Below are 22177 nucleotides of genomic sequence, written 5' to 3'. Positions count from 1 at the left end.
CCAAAAATCGATTGTTTTTATTATCGATATATCGATAGTCGATTCAATTATTTTTTTTTAAAATTAAATTTCAAAAAATTTATTATCACAATTATCAATTCATCACACACTAAGTAGCTGATTGATTCATTGATGTATCAATACGAACAATACGTATACGTGAATCACGATCAATAAAAACAACGGCACATTCATTATTATTACCACAATAATGTGAACATGAAAATATTGTTGTACAAAGTGTACCGAAATTAAATTTATAACCAGGTGCCGGTACTTCATGTGCACGAATCATATAATTAAGATTGTTTTCCTTGAAAAATGCAATAACAGCATATTCATTGAAAAAGAATGATGTACCACGTTTAATATTGGGCAGAAAAAACCCATTCATATAAGCCGGTGGTAGACCAAGTAATTCAGCTTGTTCACCAAATTTTGCAAATTCTAATGGATCACTCCATACTAATTCCCAAACAGGTATGGCTTCATTTTCTGGATCACGAATAACTTTAGGCATTTCACGATTTAAAACGGCTAAATTCTGTTCAGTATATGGTAGGCCACCATGTGCACAATAAATTGAATCATTTATAATAGCTGCAAATGGTAAACGATTAAAAACTTCATTGATTAATTCAAAAAATTGTTGTCCCATATGTTGACCATATTTTCTTAATAATTCTTTATGAAATGAATATTTCATTTGTATACATTCAATTTCATGATTACCACGAATAAGAAATATTTTCTTCGGACACAAGTATTTGGCAATCAATAAATAATAAAAACATTCAAAACCCCAACGTCCACGATCAACATAATCACCAAGAAATAGATAATTTGATGTTAATAATGGAAAACTTTTCCATAAACATTGTTCCAATGTCAACAAATCTTCAAGATTGCCATGAATATCGCCAATAACATAGCATGGATCACAAATTTTCAATACACGATCTTCACGTTCGAATATTTTGGCCACCTCTGAACAAATGATACGAAAATCATCACAAAATGTTTGTGTTTCTTTACGATTTAAATTATTGAATAAACCAATTTCACCTTTACGTAGATTATGTGGTTGGTTTTTTTCCTTATTAAATTCACGTATTTTTTGCAATATAAAATACATCAATGAATTTTGATCGAATGCTTTCTCAGTGGGTGATGTTTTTTTCATTGATGTTTTTTTCGAATAATCCACTATACGATGAATGGATTTTAAATGGCCACGATAATCCAATACAATTACATCGGATGATAAATCATATTGTTTACGTTTACAATTTTCACATGGATTTTTATAACGACGATTCAAACAAATATTATAAAGATTTTTATTCGATACAGTTGTACACAATTTTCTTGTTGCCAATGATCTTGTTATCTGTCCAAATGGTGATACTGATGATCGACATAATTGATTTGTACCAAGTAATAAACATTTTTGTATTGCATGACGAAATGAATCAAAATTAATCATTTCTTCTTGATTTACAATAACGGTGCCAATTTTTTTCATCAATAAACGTATCTGTGTTTGATTCATTGATAATGATGATGATGGTGATTTAATTTCTGTTGCTGTTATCATTTCTAAATCATGTATAAGACGTTCAAATTCTTGATAATTTAGATAACGATCCTGGTTATGATCATAGAATCTGTTTTTTTTTTTTTTTTGACAAAACCAAGTTGTGAAAAAAAAAATACTTAATGTTTTAAAAGCCAGCAAAAAAAAAAACAACTTACCGAAATATAAAACGAATACGAAATTCTTCATGCGGTGAACGATGATCAATAGCTGCCAGGCCAAGTAATAATTCATGAAATTGCATATATTGTTTTTCACGAAAACGAAATGCAAGATAATATCTTGAAATGATCGATGGATTTGATTCGATTTGATGTTTTTTCATATACATATCGAATGAAAATTTTGTAAAGAAAAAACTAGGAAAACAATGTTCAATAAAATCAGCATATAAACGTTCAATATCATTGACAGTAATATTTGTCTGTCCAAGCATTTGTTCTTCCATGGTGATCGGTGATTCACGTGGTACATATTTGAATGCATCACTTAAACTATATTCGGTTGCTGTTGAATCGACAAATGGTTGATTTGAATTCAATGCTTCTATGGCAATATTTGTATAGAAACTAACTTCTGGTCCCCAGATTTTTTTTATTTTTCTTGATATTGCATCATTAATTGGATACCAACGATAATTATTACTACTAATAATTGATTGTGGCTGTGATAAACAACCACAAACAATATTTTTATTAGTTGGATCCAATTCAACCAAATAAATTAAACGTGTTATAAAATTCTGTGTATGCGGTAATTGTATACGAAATATATCCATACAAACAAAACGACGAAACGGTATATCATTGACAAATTCCATTAAACGTTCATGATCATTATAAATATTTGATGGTAATAATAAACTTAATGCCGCTTCAATGGATGATTCAGACCATGTTTTTAATGGATTCAATGGTAAACAAGGAAAAAATACATTCGTTCGACGTAACATAATATGTCCACCAATGTTACCGGCAGCGCCACCACCATGTTGTTGACAAATTATAATGAAACAATGATTATCACAAACATTATTTGTTTGTAATTTCATTAAATTTTTTATATCCATTGAAAATTTTTCATTATAATCATCAATATTTGTTGATTTTGTTGATGCTGCCGATGATGATGTTACGGCTGATGATGATGCTACGGCTGATGATGATGATGATGATGGTGTTTGTGGACGTTGTTGTTGTTGTTGTGGTTGTTGTTTACCAACAATACCCATTGCTGCTGCTACAATTCGATTTATTTGTTGTTGTTGTTTATAATTTGAAGATGTTCCTTTTACCGGTGTCAATGGTATTTTTTTTGGTTCCATTAAATTCTTGATTATTATTTTATCTGCTCGTATCTTAACCATCAACACGTCAATCAATCAATCAATCAGAAAAAAAAATAAAAATTTCGATTCGACTGTTTATAGAAATTCAAACAAACAAACAAACAATAAAATCAAGAATTCTAGAATTCTTGACCATTAATGAATTAATTAATAATTCGTTATATTGAATTTTGTAATGTCAAACAAACAAACAAACAAACAAAAAGAAAAAAAGAATGTGAAACAATTGTGTACACGCCATGTCAATTTTTTTTTGCCATTCATTGTGTGTCGATCCGTATTATTATTGTGTTCCAATAACTTTGGAAACTTGATAGATTTTTTTTCATTTCCTTCGTTCAACCAAAAAAAAGTAAGAAATTTCTATTATCTTTTTTTTTGATCATCATGTGATATCATCATAGTATCAAGTGGAAAAAAATGATGATGATGATGATGATGAAATTATAATAATCTCATCCTTTCTCTTTGTTTCCGATGAATTTAATGCATGAATAAAATGATGATGATAATTTTAATGAATTTATTTCGTGTGTGTGTGTATTTTGATTGGTGGTAACATATGGATTTTTTTTAGATTTCTTTTTTTTTTTTTTGATTAGAAATTTTTTTTTATATATCAATTAGCAATAATTATTTGGACATTTTTCTATTGAATTTGTTTGCTGTTGTGTCCATTTATTATTTACAAACACATGTATATATATATAAATAGTTCTTGTATTGTCATTATATTCATTGAATGAAAATATAAGAATTATCATCGTAAATTCATTATTACGATGATGATAAAATTCATTCGGTAATTGTTTTCTTCATCCACGACGAATGATGATGATGATGATGATGAGAAAATTAATTCCCAAAACATTAATCTTATTGTAAAAAACATGAAAACATGGATAAAATATGGCCAAAATTAACGAAAGAAAGAAAAATAAAAAATGGAAGAAGAAGAAATTATCAAGATTGTGAATGATACAGAAAAAAAAATTGTGCGGTGTAATTTTTTTTTATTATTTATTATGGACTGAATGGAATTCGATCCGGAATACCGGATTTTTTTTCTTCTGTGTTCAAATTGAAATGCCAATGACACACAAAAACAACAACAACAACAACGAAAAAAAAACACGAAAATTTGATGTGTGTGTGTGTGTAAATTGAACAAGAAACTTTTTTTTTATTGTTGTTGTTGTTGTTGTTGTCTGGATTAATTTTAACATCCATGCAAATATAACAACAATGAAATGATAACAACAACAACAACAAATAAATGCTGCAATCATTTATATTTATATATAGAAAATTGACAAATGACAGCTGAAATGATTATAGTTTCGGATTGAATTTCCATCATCATCATCATCCGTCATAATAGTTTTTTTTTTAACCGGAAACAATGATGATGATGAACTTGTTTGGAAAGCCACAAAGAATTGAACATTTTCGATTAAATGAATAATAAAAAAAAAAATTCGTACACAGAATCTGACAAACATGAATGAATGATGAATTTTTCTCTGGTGGTTGTTGTTGTTTTTTTTTTGTTTGGCACAATGGAAATCATTTCGATTTTTTTTTCTCATCGTCGTCGTCGTCGTCGGACATTATTATGGCAATTCGTGGGTTTTTTTTTTCTTTGAAAATATTCACACTAATTTACGCTTGAATTGATGTTGTTTTCTGCTGTTGTTGATGATGATGATGATGATGATAAAAACTTTAACTTTGACCGAAAGAAAAATGATAAAACTTTACATTTCTTGTAATGATTATGATGATGATTGAATTGCGACTGTGCAAAATGTAAAAATATCACACACACACAGCAGCAGCATCACATCGATTAAGTATTAAATTCTAAAGAAAGAAAGAGAAAGAGAAAAACGATTTTTATTCAAACAACAAATTGTCATTCGATTCATAACCATACACACACACGCACACACAGCAATCACCGATATTAGCAATCCACCTTTATGTTGTTATCATGATTCTTTTTTTTACAGTGTAGTGAAATTCAAATTCCAAAAATCTCAAAATTGTTTGTTTGTTTGTATTTCAATTGTATGTGTGTGTGTGTTGTTGATCGTTCAAATATATTCGTATATATTAGATGAAATGAAAATTTTGATCAGAATTCGTGAACAAACGGAAATTGATTTTATTCTAATTTTATTCTAATTTTTGGTCACCAAAAACTTTGAATAAAAATGTGAATCGGAAAAAAAAATTTTTCTTCTCTTTCATATCGCCAAAAATAATTGCCATTTCCGGTTTTGTTTTCAGTGAAAAGAAAACAATGACAACATCATCGCCATCGTTATCGTTTGAAATATTCATGAAAAATTCGTGATGAATAAATAATCTAAATGGTGGTGGTGGTGATCATCATGTAAATTTATATGTAAATGCTTGTGAAAAGTGTTGAATTTCTTTTTGTTTAATTTTCACAAGTGTGTGTGTGTGTGTTTGTATAATTTGCATTACAAATCATCACCATCATTATTAGAAATTCATTGAAAAATATTCAGAATATTCATGTTTCTATATTGAATCGATGAATAATGATATCGTATAATGAAAATAATCAAAACATATTAAAATCATCACCAGCATTAGATTCATGTAAAGAATTTATTTTCCACAATTCTTGTATTAAATCAATGAGTACAAAAATCATTCTCATATGGATAATTATCGGTATGTGATGTGTTTTGTTTTTTATTACAATTTTTTTTTGTTGTTTGTTTGTTTGTTTGTTTCATCATGGTAATAATACACGATCCCATTGATGAAATTGATAGAAACGTCGACCAAATATAAAAAACATTATCATTGCATCTGTAAAATAGATATATTCACTAACAGTGCTGGTGATATGCCACCAATAACCATTTGTATTTGGTGGCCAATGAAAACGGCTTTCATTATCCATTATAAATGGTCGATTTTGTTTCCATGACATAATCGATGAAATTGCCAACATTATTGCCGCTAAATGGGCAATATTCATCAATATTATCAATGATGTTGGTCGATTTTCAATTTTATATAGTCTATTCAGATGATATGAAATGATTATCTGGAAAATTTTTTTGAATAAAAAAAAAAAAAAATTCAATTTTGAATTCAATTCACATTTGCATTTGTATAATACATACATTTTCGATAACCAAAATACTGTGTGCGATGACCATTACTAAAACCGATATACAGTGTAATGTTAGATATTCACTAGCACGAAAATTACCGATGGAAATTACACAAAAACCAGCAACAATACTGGCAATCAATGCTATTATATTGCGTAAATGTAATCGTTGTAATAATTTTTTATCAATCATTTTTCCATCTGTCATTTGTTTTTCCATATTATTATCATCATTATTTGTTTGTTCAACATTTGAAATGGTGACCGTAATAAGAAAATAATCAATTTGTCGATAACGTATATAGAATATGACCATTATAATCACACCAATTGTATCAAGAATCTGGGAAAAATAACCGGCCGCTGGTAATTGTGTACCGGCATCACTAATATATGGTAGAAATGGATTCACCTGGCCATGATAAACACATATAATGTAACTGTTTTGTTTGAAAATTTGTCAAAATGTCAAAATTTTGTAAACGAAAATCATTGAAATTCATTTCATTTTGTTTTTCATATTCACTTACGGAACTAAACATGCAGCGGCGATTAATATGCCGGCCAATATTGGTAATAGCCATACATATTTGACTAGAATCAATAATAATTTCCGATCAATACGTTGTTGATTCATATTTCAATTTTATTTGATGACAAGTGAGCAAAACATTGATGATTTTTATATTTAAAACACAAGAGAAACAAACAAACAAAAAAACAGATATTTATTCGAAGGTTGTATGGTTGATTAGATTAGATTAGTGATGGTTTTAGATTTCAATCGTCAATAATCAATATATTTTTTGATCAAATGGACCCATGAATGTTCAATGATCTTTGATTTTTGTTTTGTTTTGTTTTGTTTATTATTATGAATCGACAAATGAACTGTGGAACAAATTTCAATGAAATGAAATAAAAAAAAATTCATACATGAATGAATCATGTGAATAGTTTTTTTCCAATTTATATCTATTTATTATTATTCATATAAATATTTTAATCAGTCAGTCAATCAATCAATTGATTGATTTATTGATTAATAATAATGAAAGAAAATGCTTATTACGATGAACTTGATGATGGAATAGAAAAAAATAAATAACTAACTGAATGTTTTAGCAGCAGGCAATCAAAAGAAAAAAAAGGCTACAGAGGAAAAATTGATAAATGAGTGAAAACTTTTTTTTTTTTTTGGATTCTTTCATAGATTTTTGAGACAGATTTGTTGAAATTTGTGCAATGAATTCAACTGTAAAGATACTTGTGTGTTTGTGTGTGAACGATAATGTCGAGATCAGAGAGAATTTTTTTTTTTGTTGCAGAAGAAAGAAATCAAACAAAAAAAAAAGGAAAATTCCATTAAATTCAAATGAAATTTTGAATGAAGAAAAAAAAACCCGACACAATTCAACGATCCACAATAATAATAAAAAAAATTATTATTATCATCATTTGATTGTGAAATCATGGCCATATTTTTCATTTTGTAATCAAGTATCATTTTTCATCATCTTTTTTTTCATTATTTGAAAATGAAATAAGATTCTCGTTTTTTTTTTTTTGCTTGTTTCCATTCTTTTTTTTATTCATTGCTTCAAATTATCCAAAATTCATGTCATTTTTCATCGCATATTCACTATTTTCAATGAATGAATTTTTTCCAATAAATACAAAAAAAAAATAAAAATTTGAAATTTAAAGTGAAACTCAAATAATCCCTGTGTATAATGTGTTTGCGGGAATTATTTTTTTTTCTTTCTCATTCCAAATTGTTTATTACAATGTAACCAAAAATTTCAATCAAACAAATGTGAAATGAAATGATGATGATAATGAATGAAAAACTAACGAAAAACAAAAACAGAAAAAACAGAAAAACAACAACAACAACAACAGAAATCATTAATTGAATATATATATCGTGAGATGGGAAAAAAAGTTTTTTTTTTGTTTTCATTTTCAATTTGATTTTGTTTACGAAAACATTTCTTTGTTGTTCATTCATTTATTCAATCATTCATTTGAGTATACCGATACACCAATGTTGACAATAACAAACATGCCTATGGGCGATATATATTTATTCCGAATGGCTTATTTTTTCTCCTGATTATCAACCAAATCGATAATGATGCTGATGAAATGGCAAAAAAAAAAAACAAACAGAAGTATAATCATCGATCGTAAATCGTTATTTATGGCCAAAAAAAAGAGACCATCATCATTTAATTGAATTTTTTTTCCTTTTTTTGTTACAATTTTTTTTGGTCACTAAAAATAAAACAAAACAGAGCAAAAAAAAAACAAAAAACATGAAATGTAATACTTTGCATTTGCATTTTGTGTGGAAAATTGTCAAGTTTTTCGTCATTATTACTCATCATCATCATCATCATCATCATCACCAATGACGTTATCGTATTCACATCATCATCATCATATGATTTATTTATGCAAAATAGAAAAAACGCTGTTTTTTGTGTGTGTGTGTGTGTGTGCGTGTGTGTTTGTGGAACATATTAGATAACGTGAATTACAAAATGATGACTGCTTTTCTCTCTCTCTCTCGTTAAGAATATTCTTTGTGTGTGTGTGATTCTTTTCAACTTCAACAATTGTGAAATGAAATGAATGGCATGAGAAAGAGAGAGAGAGAGAGAAAAAAAAACTTTTCTATTTCTTTTTTTTCTCTCTCTCTCTCTTGAATCAGAACAACCGAAACAGAATTTAGAACGCATTTTGTTTTTTTTTTTTGATTCAACACATTTCCTGTTTTGATAACAGAATGATGTAATAATTTTTCAATTTTATTGATTGATTGATTAATCAATCAATCAATAATGATCATTTGCAATGAAAATACATCATGTATCGGTTAAGCAAGAAAAAAAAACATCATTTGAATATATAGAACGTGTGTGTGTGTGTGTGTGCGTGCAAGCATCATGGATCATTAGATCTCATTTCCGTTCGTTCGTTGGTTGGTTCGTATTCAGAATTTCCATCCGGGTATAAACCGATAAGGTTTTTCTTTTTTTTTCATACCAGATTTTTCTATTATCAACAAGAAAATTTTTATACGAATGTGAATAATAATAATGATGATGATGATGAAAAAAAAAACGAAATTATATTCAATCACACGATGAAAATAATGATGAACGAACTTGAATTTTGTTCATGAAACATTGCTATTAATGAATGCCAATGATTATTACATCAATCGATCGATTGAAATTTAAATTAATCAATCAAAAAATTGATGATGATCGATCATGGTGGCTGGCTGAATGGTTTTCATTCGTTTCACACGCACATAACACAAATGGATTTTTTTGTTAAAAAAAATGGAAAAAAAACACGCTAAAAAAAGTTTTTCCACTGCCACCATCAAATTCATATATATTAATAATTGTGTCTGTGTGTGTGTGCTTACTCATCGATTATAAACATTGAAACAGAATTTTTGAAAAACAAAGTTCAAAAATAAATTTTCAAAGCAATTTGTTCAACGAATAATAATAATAAAATGAAAACATGGCTTGAATCTGTAAAATTGTTGTTGTAGTTTTGTTTTTCTATAGATTCAAATTTTTTTTTTTTTTGATCATCATCATTTATTTCAAATGAAAATTGTCTGACCAAAATACATTTTTGTCTTTCTCTTTTATTATTACAATTGAAAAAAGCATCAATTTCTGAACTATGTTCATGGCTATTGATTGTACAAAAATTTCCATTACTATTCTGTACTGGAATCATAACAGCTGAAGCTGTTATTGTAAATACAAATCTACCAAGCCGTACAACCACTGGTAATAAACCATCAAAACCACCATCAACATTGGGACAATATCCACGTTTAAATAATAATCGTAATTCACATTATTATCATTCGAATCGTTTTCAAACCGATGGTCAATCATCATCATCATCGTCGTCGTCGTCGTCGTTGGATCCAGAAATCGATTATTCAAATGATCAAACCAATGATGAAAGACGTTTATTCAATTACCTAATGAGAAATTATGATAATACAATACGTCCATTGAAAAATGCATCAAAACCAATCAATATTCGTTTGGGTATAACATTGACACAAATTTTTGACCTAGTATGTTTGTTAGTTCTTTAAAAATTCTGTCATTCATTCAATTTTTTCTTTCTTTTCAATCTTTAGGATGAAAAAAATCAAGTTCTCACCACCAATGTTTGGCTTGATCAGGTATATATTGTTTCTTGAATTACAATTTTCGTTATGATTCTCTTTTGGTCATCGTTCCATTTAGGAATGGATCGATGAATTTCTACAATGGAATTCAAGTGAATTTGGTAACATAAGTAAAATACGTATCCCTTGTCAAAGTATTTGGCTACCAGATATTGTCCTGTATAATAAGTATGTGAATTTTTTTTTCTAGATTTTTTTTTGATTGAAAAAATTCTTATTCCTTTTCAAATTCCAGTGCCGATGATTATACACGTGGCTATATGAATAGTCGTGCTATAATTGAACCAAATGGAAATGTATTCTGGCCACCACCGACAAAATTTCGTAGCACATGTCAAGTGGATGTTACATATTTTCCATTCGATGATCAAACATGTTCAATGAAATTAGGTTCATGGATTTATGATGGTCTTACGGTGAATATTGAAAATCGAACGCAGAATGTTGATCTTTCAAATTATGTATCAAATGGTGAATGGGATCTAATTAGTACTAGTCTCATCAGAAATGTTGTCTATTATCCATGTTGTTTTGAACCATTTCCTGATGTAACAATCACATTGGTTATACGTAGAAAAATTCTTTATTACATGTATAATGTCATTATACCATGTATAATGATGTCATTGTTAACGTTATTAGTATTCTGTTTGCCACCGGAATCTGGTGAAAAAATTGCCCTTGGTGTCACCGTTCTGTTGGCATTTTCAGTATTCATGTTGGCCATTTCGGAAAAATTACCTGAAACATCGGAATCGATACCATTATTGGGTGAGTTTTCATTTTTCATTTTTCATTTTTTTTTGTATTTTGTTACACAATTTATCATTTACAGTCTACAAACTTGGCGATAAAATTAAAAAATAAATAAATTGGATAGGTTAGGTTTAGAATTTTGCCATTTTTTTTATCATCTTGACTATAAAAATTTCCGATTCTTTGATGATTTCGCCTAATGTTCCAATTGGAACGATTATGATGATGATTGTAAAAATTTTTTTCTTTCTGAATTCTATTCTATTAATTAATTATGATTTTATTCTTTATTTATATATTTATTTATTTCTGCTGACAAAAACAACAAAATTTTTGTTTTCTTTGCATGATTTTCATTGTTTCAAATGTCATTTTTCATCAATTTGTTCATGTGTTCAGTTATAGTGTAGAATCAATTCCGTACATTCTAAAAATAAATTTATAGCTCGATCGTTTGGTTGTTTGTTTTTTTCTCAGTGGAAATATTTTTTCAATGTTTCAGTTTCGATTCGTGTGTGTGTGTGTGTGTGATTTTATCATTATCATCATCATCAATAATTTTTGCTGGTAATTTTTTTTCTGATGTTCTGTTCTGTTTTGGACATGATTTTTCTTCTATGCGTGTGTCTGTGTCTAAATGGTTCACATGAATCGAATTGTAATGGAAATGATGATCATTTATATTTATCCATGCCCGGAAAACGATTCAGTTATCATTGGATTCTATCAGCGTGTTTTTTTTTGCCTTAAAATCCATGTTTACCGATAAATATAGTCAAAAACAATCACTGAATCTTACTGGTTAAGAATCCGGAATTGTCAAACAACAAAAAGAAAACATTGCCATTCATAAATGTTAATTTGATTCAAGATCAATATCATTTTTCCTTCGCTAGAAACCAAAACAGAGAAAAAAAAATTTATCAATCATTTTAATGGTATTTCAATGGAAATGATTTCGTTTTTTTTTCTCGATTCTCCATCTCTCTCTCTTGCTCGCTCGCTGGCAATATTGATGAAACAATCAAAAATCAATCTGATTGAACAAGGTGAACACACACACACACGCGCACACAAAACAATAATCGATCATTGAATCGATTGATGATAAAATGATTGATTCATGTTTTGAAAACATTTTTACTATAACCCGAATACAAACAAATCGATTGGTTTTTTTTTTGTAATTTTAAATTTTTTTTTCTCATTTTTGAATAAAAAATTCACTTTTACTTTAGGCGTTTATCTAACCGTTGTGATGGGTATCGCATCCATATCGATAGTCATGACTGTTGTTGTGCTGAATTTTCATTATTGTTCACCAATTAATAAACATGAATTACCTGCATGGATTAAATCATTGATTATAAATGATGAAAAAAATATCTACAATGATTATTATGCGGCACGTTCATCAATGTCAATGTCAATGACAACAAACTCAAATGATTTACAAAATTGCGATAACGATAAGAATGACCATAATGATGATGATGGTAATGATGATGATAATAATAATTATTGTCCAATGATGATGATGACGACGAAATCAACAACAATCAATGAACCAGATATTGATGATGGTCTTTTGAATCATAAAAAAAATCCATCGAAAATTTATCCAATGGATCAATCATCATCATCATTATTGTTGCAAAATAAATTACAACCGCCACATCATTATCGATATAAAAAACAACAACAATATTTGGTAAGAATATGTTTTCAACATTTCAAAACCATTTAAAGGTTGAGTGAGAAAAATAAAGGAAATTCTAAATTAGTCGAATCAAAAAGATAACGCGAGCCAAGACAGGATTCGAAGCTGCAACCATCTCCTGATTCGTAGTCAAGCGCATATCCATTTACATCACACTTTGTTTTCCGCCACCAGATGGTGCGCGCATCAAATTGTAAAAAATTGATGAAAAAAAATCCCCACGAACCAGACAGGAAATCCAGAATCGACAAAAATCAACAAAAAAAAAGAAAAACGAGCCAGACAGGACTCGAACCTGCAACCTCCTGATTTCCTACATTATTTTAATAACAAAATATTTAACATATTTTAATTCGTAGTCAGACGTCATATCCAATTAGACAACTGGCCCGTAAACCGCCCTCGCAACGAATCGGAACCCGAAAATTCCGACCGCGCTCAGACAGTGACTTTGTGTAATATGAAATGTTTGGTTTAGATTCTTAACACAGTTATTTTCAAGTGGATTCAATCAAAACTGTCATTTGGTTTCCGATATATTAATCACATTATTATTGCAATCATGAATAGCAACTACCGACCGAAATATTTTCAGTGTGTGTTTCCATATCTAGAGATAGATCAACAATATACAATATATTTCAATATTACATTAATACGTGGATGCAACTGGCCCAGTTATTTGCTCATTTCCAGAGTTTGAAGCTGCCAAACCCCCGAATTTTGGGGGGGTACGTCACGCTGTGACACTCAAATTCAGCCGTGTCGCCTGGCGACACAGTTAAACCTCTTAATAAACTGACAATAATCGTGAATAATTTACATGAATCAATTAATATGTGTGGAATTCTTTTTTTTTCTTTTGTTTTATCTAGAATCCAAATATCAATGAAAAAATATTCTCTGCATATAATAATGAACGTTTACGAACGCCATCTTTATCTGGTGATGAATTCTATACAACAACATCAAATATTGGAAATATTAATGTTGATGATGATATGAATAATAAATCAACCGCAACATCAACAATAATGGCCAAGAATAGACAATTGCTCAATACGATTACACCGATTTTATGTGCCACAACTATTAATCGTCTTGTGAATGACCGTCAAAAGATGGCAGCAGCAGCAGCAGCAGCCTCAAATATCAACAATTTCCACATCAATCATCATCAAGATAATAATCATTACGCGAATACATCACAACAACAACAATCGAATAATTGTCGTCATCGACGTTTAAATCATCATCATCATCATCAAAATTTGGATTCATCTGTTTTCGGTATGGATAAAACATCGATATTTACAAGACAAGATTCAAATTCACGATCAAATGATGAACGAAATGTTCATGGTAATCATAGCCAGTATCAACAACAACAACAACAACAACAGCAACAACAACAACGACCACCACCACCACCACCACCACCACCGCCGTCTTCATCATCACAATCACATTGTTCACAACAAAATCAACAACAAATTGAACATGAAATGATACAAATGGTACGATATCTTATGTATAGACAGGAAGTGGATGATAATATTGGTCGTCGTATACATGAATGGCGTCTATTATCAATGTATATTGATAAGATATTATTCTGGATATTCACTATTACAACCGTTGTTACATCGATTATATTCTTGTTAATTATACCTGTAAAACGACGTGGTTTTTAATTTATTAATTATTAATTATTATTATATATTACTATAAATAAATAAATTGTTATATTCATTTTCATTTCATTTTATTCAATTTTTTAATAATTTGAAACAAAAACAACAACAACAAAAAAGAAACGAAAAAAACTGTTTGTTTGTTTATTCTCTTCAAATAAGACCTTGTTGTAATTCTTCAATGTTGAAAACAAAATCAGAATTATGAGATGAATTTGATGATGATGATGCTGATGCTGCTGTACCACAACGTCCACCACCAGTACCACCACTACCATTCATGAGAACACTTTTTCCAGGTAAACGTGTAATGGAAAAATTAAATACCGATGCCATTAATTTATTGCTTAAACTTGTTGTAAATATTGTTGGCTGTTGTTGTTGTTGTTGTTGATTTATGGATGTCGATGTCGATATCGATGATGATGCGGATCGTATCGGTGATGAACGACTTGTTTTATTAATGTGGCCATTGTTCGTATTATTATTATTATTATTATTCGATGTTGATGATGATGAAATCCAATTAGTTGGACGTGATAATAAACCGGTAATTGTCATCATATCTTGTAAACGTAAACTTTTTGTCATTGTTGTTGTTGTTGTTGTTGTGAATTGTAGCTGTTCCGGATATCTACCACCAACACCACCACCACTACCATATTGATTATTATTTACAAAATATTTCCCATCATCATTATTCAGTTTTTTCATTGGAAAATTTCTCGGAAATTCTTTCATTTCAATCATTGATTCTTTTTCCATTATAATTCGTACATTATCATTGCTGTTGTTTCTTTTATCATCCACTTTTACTTTCTCTTCCTCTTCATCGTCAACTTCATCTTGTTCATCATCATCATCGTCATCATCATCATCATCAACATCAGACCAATGATCCGAGTTCTGTTTATGTAATTCTAATGATGGTAATGTTGAAAATACTGTATCACAGATTGAACAACCAAAATGACGTCTATAAACTTGGTGTTTAGCCATTTTACGTGCCGTTTTAAATAGACGGCCACAAACATTACATGCAAAATATTCATCTTCATTTAATTCATTTTGTTCATCATCATCATCATCATCATCGTCAACTTCATCTTCGTCTTCCACATCTTCTTCTTCTTCATCTTCACCTTCTTCTTCAGCTTCATTATCATCATCATCGTCATTGATATCAATTTCATTTTCCATATCTTCTTCTTCCTCTTCGTCGTCTACGTCATCGTCATCATCATCATCGTCAATTTTTTTCGCTTCACAATGATTATCATCATCATCATCCGATGAATCGTCATCATCATCATCATCATCATCATTTTGATCATGATGATGATGATGAATTGTAATTCGTGAATTATGGCAACAAAATTTTCGATTATTATTATTAAATTGATCACAACAACAATGATGATGATGATGATAATGGCAATTATTTGTTGATCCATGATGATGATGATGATGAGAATATTTTTCAACAAAACGACTATTGGCGACATCTATCGGCTGACATTTGAACGATGTATCTATATTTGAAAAAGAAAAAAAAATACGAAAAAAAATCAGAAAAAAAGTTGATAATCAATCAAAGTGTATCAGGATTCTTTTGTTTTGTTTGTCTTTTTTTTCTTTCTTTTGTTTCTGCACACTTAATTATAAGCTCTACGGTAAACACACACACACACACACACTCATCGAACATTTGTGTGAGAACAAAAAAACCTGTACGAAAAAGTTTTTTTTATTTGACTTTTTTTTCTATGTTCAAATAAATCAAGAATCTTGATTCTTATAAATTCCATTTGGAATCATCGACCACTTTCAAAGATCTGAATGATTTCAAAGGTCACCTTTGATTAATCAACTGCAAAAAAAAAATTCATCATCGCCGTTTATTCATTCATTAGTACCAGAATAAAAGAAAAGAAAAGAAAAACAAACAAAACCCTGAGATAATGATAATGATGATGATGATTGAAAAAACGTGAATCAATACACCAGGAACAAAAGATGAATAAAAAAAAAAAAAAAAAAAGACAAAACAATTGAAAAAACAAACAGACAAACAAAAATTAATGATGGATCAATAAATAAATCATCATCATCATCATCATCATTATTAATGAACAATCCATTCATCGGACAAACAAACAATAAAAGGCGGATAAAACGAGAGATAGAAAAAAATCCATTCATAAAGAACGTTCACGCATGCGTCATATTTACTTTTGCCAAAAAAGAAAAAAAAAACACATCAAAAAGGTCGAGAGATCAACAACAAGAAGATTTTTAAATTGAATTTTTCTTTTACACACACACACACACTTGCACATTTCACAAACATTCATCACACATCACACACTAATGACCACAACACATTTTTTTTAAAAAAAAGGTTGGTAGAAAAGAAAAATCTTGTTAATTTTGTTAGAGCAACAACAACAATAACAACAACAACAATTCTGTAATTTTTCTTTGAATCAAATTTCAAATTTCAGACCTGTCACAAACTGGCCAACAACAACAACAACAACAACAACAATTCTGTAATTTTGTCTGAAAATGGAAAAATAGAAAAAAAATTCCTGAAAAAAAAATCATTTTGTACATGGTTTTTTTTGTTGTTGTTGTTGTTCAATAACAATCACGAATAGAAGAAAATTCAATTTAAGAAAAAAGAAAAATCTTTTTATTTGATGTAACGCGTTCATTCGTTCATTCATTCATCCAATTTTTTTTCCTACTGTAATTCCAACCAGACGAAAAAAAAATACCAAAAAAAACCAAGAAAAAATTTATTTAATTCTGATTTATGATGATCTATAGAGTGGTGGGGTGAAAAAATATATATCACAGTACATAGCATCATTTAAATGTGAAATAAATAAAAAAAACTAGAAATAAATGTGACAGTGTGTGCTATTGTTTAATATTCTCTCAAGAATTTTTTTTCTTTCTTCATTGGTTGATTCTGGTTCCAAGGCTGGAGTGAGAAAAAAAATCAATTTGTTTAATGAAAATGAATAAATCTTAATTATTGTCAAACATGAATTTTCAACAATTTTCAACAATTTAATGCATGCATAATGTTAATGTTTTTTTTTGTTTTTGTTTCGTTGGTCATCATCAAAAGTCTATTTTTTTCCAATAGAATGAACCGATATTATCTGTAATTTGAAAGGAGAATTAAACGATTAATCATCATCATCATCATCGTCGTCGGCATTATATCCCGGGTAAAATTATTTCGTGCGAAGAATTCATCAAACAAAAAAAAAACAAAAAAATTTCTATTCTATGCATTACTAATGAATTAAAATCCAGTATTTTTTTTTGTTGAAAAAATTAATTAACAAAATCATCACAAGTTAATTAGATGAATATGGAATTCTGTTGCTAATTAGAAGTTATTGAAATACTTTGTTTGTGTGAATAATTGATTTTTATTTTGTTGATGAAAAAAAACAACAAATATGAACGGTATTTATCGCAACTAGATACAAACAAACAAACAAACGACGATGATGATGATGAGAATTAAAATTCTGAAATTTTACTCAACACATACACACACACATATTGCATTTGTTTATGCAGAGAGAATTATCGGGAATTATCGATTCTGTAGCTGTATCCATCTATATTTATATATGAATAAAAGTTTCATTTAATCATCAAATTTTGATGGTGAATAAAATGATGAAAGCAAAAGAAAAAAAAATGGCCATTTTTTATTTAATCTTCAGAAATTTTTTTTTTGAGGATTAATTTCTGGATCAAACAAACAAAAAACTTTTCACACCTACACACGCACACGCACACCCACTTTTGGAACTTGAACGAATCTAGATTTGTTTCACACACATTTTTCCACAATAAAATTGCCTTGAATGTGACTACAAATTGATTCGGTTAGTCTAACCAAGAATCTTTGATATTCAACTAAAACTTTGATACTTGATAAATCACCAAAAGATTTATTTAGCAAATGAATATAGAGAACCAAAAAAAAAAAAATCAAACCAATGGACGAAAAAAAAATAAACACTGTCGCCGACGTTTTTTGTTGTTGTTGTTGTTGCTGTTCCGAATGGATCCACATGAAAAAACGATCCAAATATAAATAATTATGATAAATTGGTGCAAATCAAATGAGAATCGGAAATGAAATACGAGAAAGCAATGTGAGAATAAGAGAGAGAGAGAGAGAGAAAATTGATAAAAAAAATAGCACCCAAATGAAATTCAATCAATAAATCATCGTGATATATACGATAAATAAATAATAAGCCTGTTTGTCATTCTGTTGAATGAACAGAATAAATAATTCTCATTCAGCAACAACAACAACAACAACAACAACGACAACAACAACAGAATGATGAATTGAAAATTTCCGTTATTACCATGAACAATTGATCCTTTCTAGATGTTCAATGGATCGACAACAACAACAACAAAATCGATAGATTATGGTGTAGAATGAGAATGTGAAAACAAAAAAAAACAGAAACAGAAAAAAAATAACGACAACAATTAGTCATTTTTTTCATATGGCTAGATATTGTCAAGATCAAAAGATTTCCGTTTCCGGACTTGATTTTTTCTTTCTCTCTGGCATTCATTAATTCTATTAGTAATATGAAAAAAAAAATTGATCCAAAACATACCAGATTGATTTGAGAATTTTTGTTGTTGACCATTTTGATGATTATGATGATGGTGATGGTAACAACAACAATGATGATGATGATGTTTATGGGCGTTGCCACTGTTGTTGTTGTTGTTGTTATTGTTCCATTTGGATCGATGCTTTTCATGTTGATTTGATGTTGAATGATGAGATGATTTTTGATTAGCATTAGTAGCGGCTTGTATGGTTGTAATTGGTTGCCGTAAACATGGTGCCATTACAACCATTGTATTTGTCATTCGTGTTTGTTTCAATTGTTGATCACTTAAATATGTATTAAATTGACCAAATGTTGATGTAGTCGTTGTTGTCGTCGTCATCGTAATTGTTGTTGTTGTTATTGTTGTTGTTCCGGTGATGGTTGATTGTTTTGTTGATCGCTTAATCGATAATGATCTATCAATATTGATTGGATCCAATTCAGATGATGCCATTTTTTGTTGACAAATAATACAATCATTAGCTGATGATCGTACAATATTATTTGCTGCTGTTGCTGCTGCTGCTGCTGTTGTTGTTGTCGTTTTTGTATCAGTAAAAGTAATGTTGTTCATCATAAAAGTGGTGGCGCTAGTTGTTGTTCCATTTCCTTTTTTTCCATTATTATTATGAATACTAAATATTTCATCAATAATATTGGATGGCACTTTAGATAATGGTACAATTTCTACTTCAACCTCGGTACAATGTCCCATACGTTCAAGTTGTCGCATTAATTGTAATGAATTATTATCCAATGCAATGAATGAACCATCCTTTTCGGTTACCTGTAATTTTTTCGATAAACATAATGGTATTGTATTGATATCAAATTGTGAATCAAACAACAACAACGATGATGATGATGATGATGAGGATTTTATTGATTTTTGTTGTTGTTGTTGTTGTTCACCATTGGATCTGGTTTTATTAATAATCGAATCATGATGATGATGACAATCAGTTTGACTTGATGGCTGTATAGTGATCAATGATGATTGTTTCCGTTCACCATTATTATTATTATTATTGATGACTGTTTCTTGATTTTTATTGGATTGAAAATGTAAAAAATGTATCGATGATGGTGGTAACCATTGTGTTGTTTGATTGAAATTATTATTATTACTGTACGTATTGTTTGTATGACCCATTATGGAATTCATATGATGATTATTATTACTATTTGATGTCATAAACAAGGTATTATTATTGTTATTGGTGGTTTGTCGACCACCGCTACCACCGCCACCGCCACCGCCGCCAACGAATTTAAACAGTCCAATTATGGATATCAGTTTGAATCGATTGAATTCACTGGAAATTAAATTGAAATTTTTCAAAATCTAAATAGAGAGAGAGAGAGAGAGAAAAGAGAAAGAGAAAAATAATGAGAAATTAGAAAAAACAAATCCGTTTGTTTGACAATCAATAAAATTCTCTCTCATGAGATTCAATTAATTTTTGTTGTTTTTGGTTGATTTTTATCACAAAGCCGGATTACCGAGAAAAAAAAAGAAACCGGTCATGTTTTTTTTTCTCTGGTGAACAACAACGAAAAAAAAAGTTTTGATTTTCGATTCAGAATTCAGATTGACAACAGTTGTCCAATTTTATGTTCAAACTAACCACCAACGATAATTTTAGCATAATTCTAGTGAAATGGGTAATTCTGTCTCTCACACACAAAAAAATACGAATAAATTCAAAAATCATAGAATCAGTAGAATCAACAGAATCGATAGAGCTGACTAAAACCAACCAACCAAACAAACCAAACAAGTTCATTACACATGTCAATATATCGTGTAAGTGTGTGTGTTCAGCACATTATTGACACATTTTGTTCTCTTATCTCTTTTGCATGTGTTTTGTACATTTCAAGACAAACAACAACAACAACAACAACAACAGCAACAACAACAACTACGACGATGACGATGAAAAAAAAAGTTTCAGGAACAAGATTAAACAGAATATATATATTCATAACACACTGATGATAAGATGATGATGATGATGAAAAGTTACAAAAGTAAAAAAAAACACACACACACACATGCAAATCGAACGTCAAAATTATCACACAAAAACAAGGAAGAAGAAGAAGAAGAAGAAAAAAAAAGTTATCAAAAATGTATCCAACATGAAATGAATGAAAAGAACGAGAAAAAAAAACTAATCAAATCTTGTTCAACTTGACTTGAGTTGAAATGAAATGAAACATGCACCTTTTTTTTCATTGCCATTTTGTTGTCGTTGTTGTTGCTGAAATATTTCTATTGGGAAATAATGATAATTCCCATGATGTTTTCACTTTCTAGGTTCGTTTCATTCATTCAAAACCAATACACAATCGACATCTAATAATGAATTTCATTTTTCTTTGCTGATAATAATCATATGAAAATGAAATGTTCATGTCTGTCTGTTGTGTCTGTTTGGGCGTCTTGGTGTTTCTGCGAATCGTTTTATTTGCATTAATCATGAACATGTATCATCATCATCATCATCATCATCAAACAGGAAAAGAATTTCGATACTGAAAATCGATTTTCAAAAAAAAAAATCTGAAATTTTTTTTTGTGTGTGTTTGAATCTCGAACAAAAAAAACCGAATCCGGAATTAAAGAATGAGGAGAAATGGTTCCGGTTTTTTTCCTTACATTCTCATTGATCACACAGACAAACGCAAAACAGGAAGATATTTTTCTTTGTCAGAAAAATAAAAAAAATTCTACATCAAAAGAAATTTATTTTGAATTTCAATGAAAAAATAAAATTTTTTTTTTCTACGAATTTTCGATTCTATTTGCAATTCTGGTTGTTGAACAATGAACATATGAAGCTATTTGGGTTGGTCCGTTTGAAATTTCATTTTTTTCAGAAAACAACAACAACAACAACAACAAGACAAATTGTCGATTGTACATGACCAGAAAAAATTATTTTTTTTTTATTTCAGAACTTTCGATAAATTCCATTTTCCA

The 22177-nt window shown here is 29.2% G+C and overlaps 4 protein-coding genes across 5 annotated transcripts in view; 1 reads left to right on the top strand and 3 right to left on the bottom strand.

The window, feature by feature from the left end:
• Nucleotides 1-50: 50 nt before the first annotated feature.
• Nucleotides 51-2938, bottom strand: LOC124493788 (uncharacterized). The gene is made up of 2 exons (XM_047056891.2): nt 1756-2938; nt 51-1667 (listed from the first exon to the last, which is right to left on the bottom strand). Exons 1-2 carry the CDS (start codon nt 2919-2921, stop codon nt 110-112), a joined length of 2724 nt encoding a protein of 907 aa, XP_046912847.2. The 5' UTR covers nt 2922-2938; the 3' UTR covers nt 51-109.
• Nucleotides 2939-4902: 1964 nt separating this feature from the next.
• On the top strand, nt 4903-14576 carry LOC124493749 (uncharacterized). Of its 2 annotated transcripts, none has more exons than XM_075732278.1 (7): nt 4903-5651; nt 9798-10222; nt 10289-10333; nt 10398-10507; nt 10575-11110; nt 12334-12806; nt 13691-14576. In XM_075732278.1, exons 1-7 carry the CDS (start codon nt 5516-5518, stop codon nt 14507-14509), a joined length of 2544 nt encoding a protein of 847 aa, XP_075588393.1. In that variant the 5' UTR covers nt 4903-5515; the 3' UTR covers nt 14510-14576. The 2 variants fall into 2 exon arrangements, with proteins under 2 accessions (XP_075588393.1, XP_075588395.1); XM_075732280.1 differs by lacking the exon at nt 4903-5651 and adding an exon at nt 8871-9092 and having other exon boundaries at nt 9157-10222.
• Nucleotides 5572-7012, bottom strand: LOC124493789 (DNA damage-regulated autophagy modulator protein 2). Its single transcript, XM_047056892.2, has 3 exons — nt 6633-7012; nt 6113-6542; nt 5572-6033 (listed from the first exon to the last, which is right to left on the bottom strand). Exons 1-3 carry the CDS (start codon nt 6737-6739, stop codon nt 5716-5718), a joined length of 855 nt encoding a protein of 284 aa, XP_046912848.2. The 5' UTR covers nt 6740-7012; the 3' UTR covers nt 5572-5715.
• Nucleotides 14569-22177, bottom strand: part of LOC124493748 (uncharacterized) — a 28762-nt gene continuing 21153 nt past the window's right edge. Inside the window, exons 4-5 of the mRNA XM_075732277.1 lie at nt 19186-20533; nt 14569-16041 (exon numbers count right to left, since the gene is read on the bottom strand). Coding sequence (XP_075588392.1) covers nt 14663-16041; nt 19186-20383 — 2577 coding nt within the window. The 5' untranslated portion in view covers nt 20384-20533 and the 3' untranslated portion in view covers nt 14569-14662. The remainder of the gene's footprint in view (nt 16042-19185; nt 20534-22177) is intronic.

This window comes from Dermatophagoides farinae, chromosome 6 (assembly GCF_024713945.1).
Source record: "Dermatophagoides farinae isolate YC_2012a chromosome 6, ASM2471394v1, whole genome shotgun sequence".
Classification (NCBI taxonomy): Eukaryota; Metazoa; Arthropoda; class Arachnida; order Sarcoptiformes; family Pyroglyphidae; genus Dermatophagoides; species Dermatophagoides farinae.
This window is presented reverse-complemented; position numbering and strand designations above follow the sequence as displayed.

Excerpts from the sequence above, each read along its gene's own strand:
- LOC124493749 (XM_075732278.1), top strand. The coding sequence starts at position 5,516 with ATGATATCGTATAATGAAAATAATCAAAACATATTAAAATCATCACCA. Across the intron at positions 10,223-10,288 it reads TGACACAAATTTTTGACCTA|GATGAAAAAAATCAAGTTCT; the intron begins GTATGTTTGTTA and ends TTCAATCTTTAG. Across the intron at positions 11,111-12,333 it reads GGAATCGATACCATTATTGG|GCGTTTATCTAACCGTTGTG; the intron begins GTGAGTTTTCAT and ends CTTTTACTTTAG.
- LOC124493788 (XM_047056891.2), bottom strand. The coding sequence starts at position 2,921 with ATGGAACCAAAAAAAATACCATTGACACCGGTAAAAGGAACATCTTCA. Across the intron at positions 1,668-1,755 it reads CGTATTCGTTTTATATTTCG|ATTCTATGATCATAACCAGG; the intron begins GTAAGTTGTTTT and ends AAAAAAAAACAG.
- LOC124493789 (XM_047056892.2), bottom strand. The coding sequence starts at position 6,739 with ATGAATCAACAACGTATTGATCGGAAATTATTATTGATTCTAGTCAAA. Across the intron at positions 6,543-6,632 it reads GCCGCTGCATGTTTAGTTCC|TTACATTATATGTGTTTATC; the intron begins GTAAGTGAATAT and ends CAAACAAAACAG. Across the intron at positions 6,034-6,112 it reads GTATTTTGGTTATCGAAAAT|ATAATCATTTCATATCATCT; the intron begins GTATGTATTATA and ends AAAATTTTCCAG.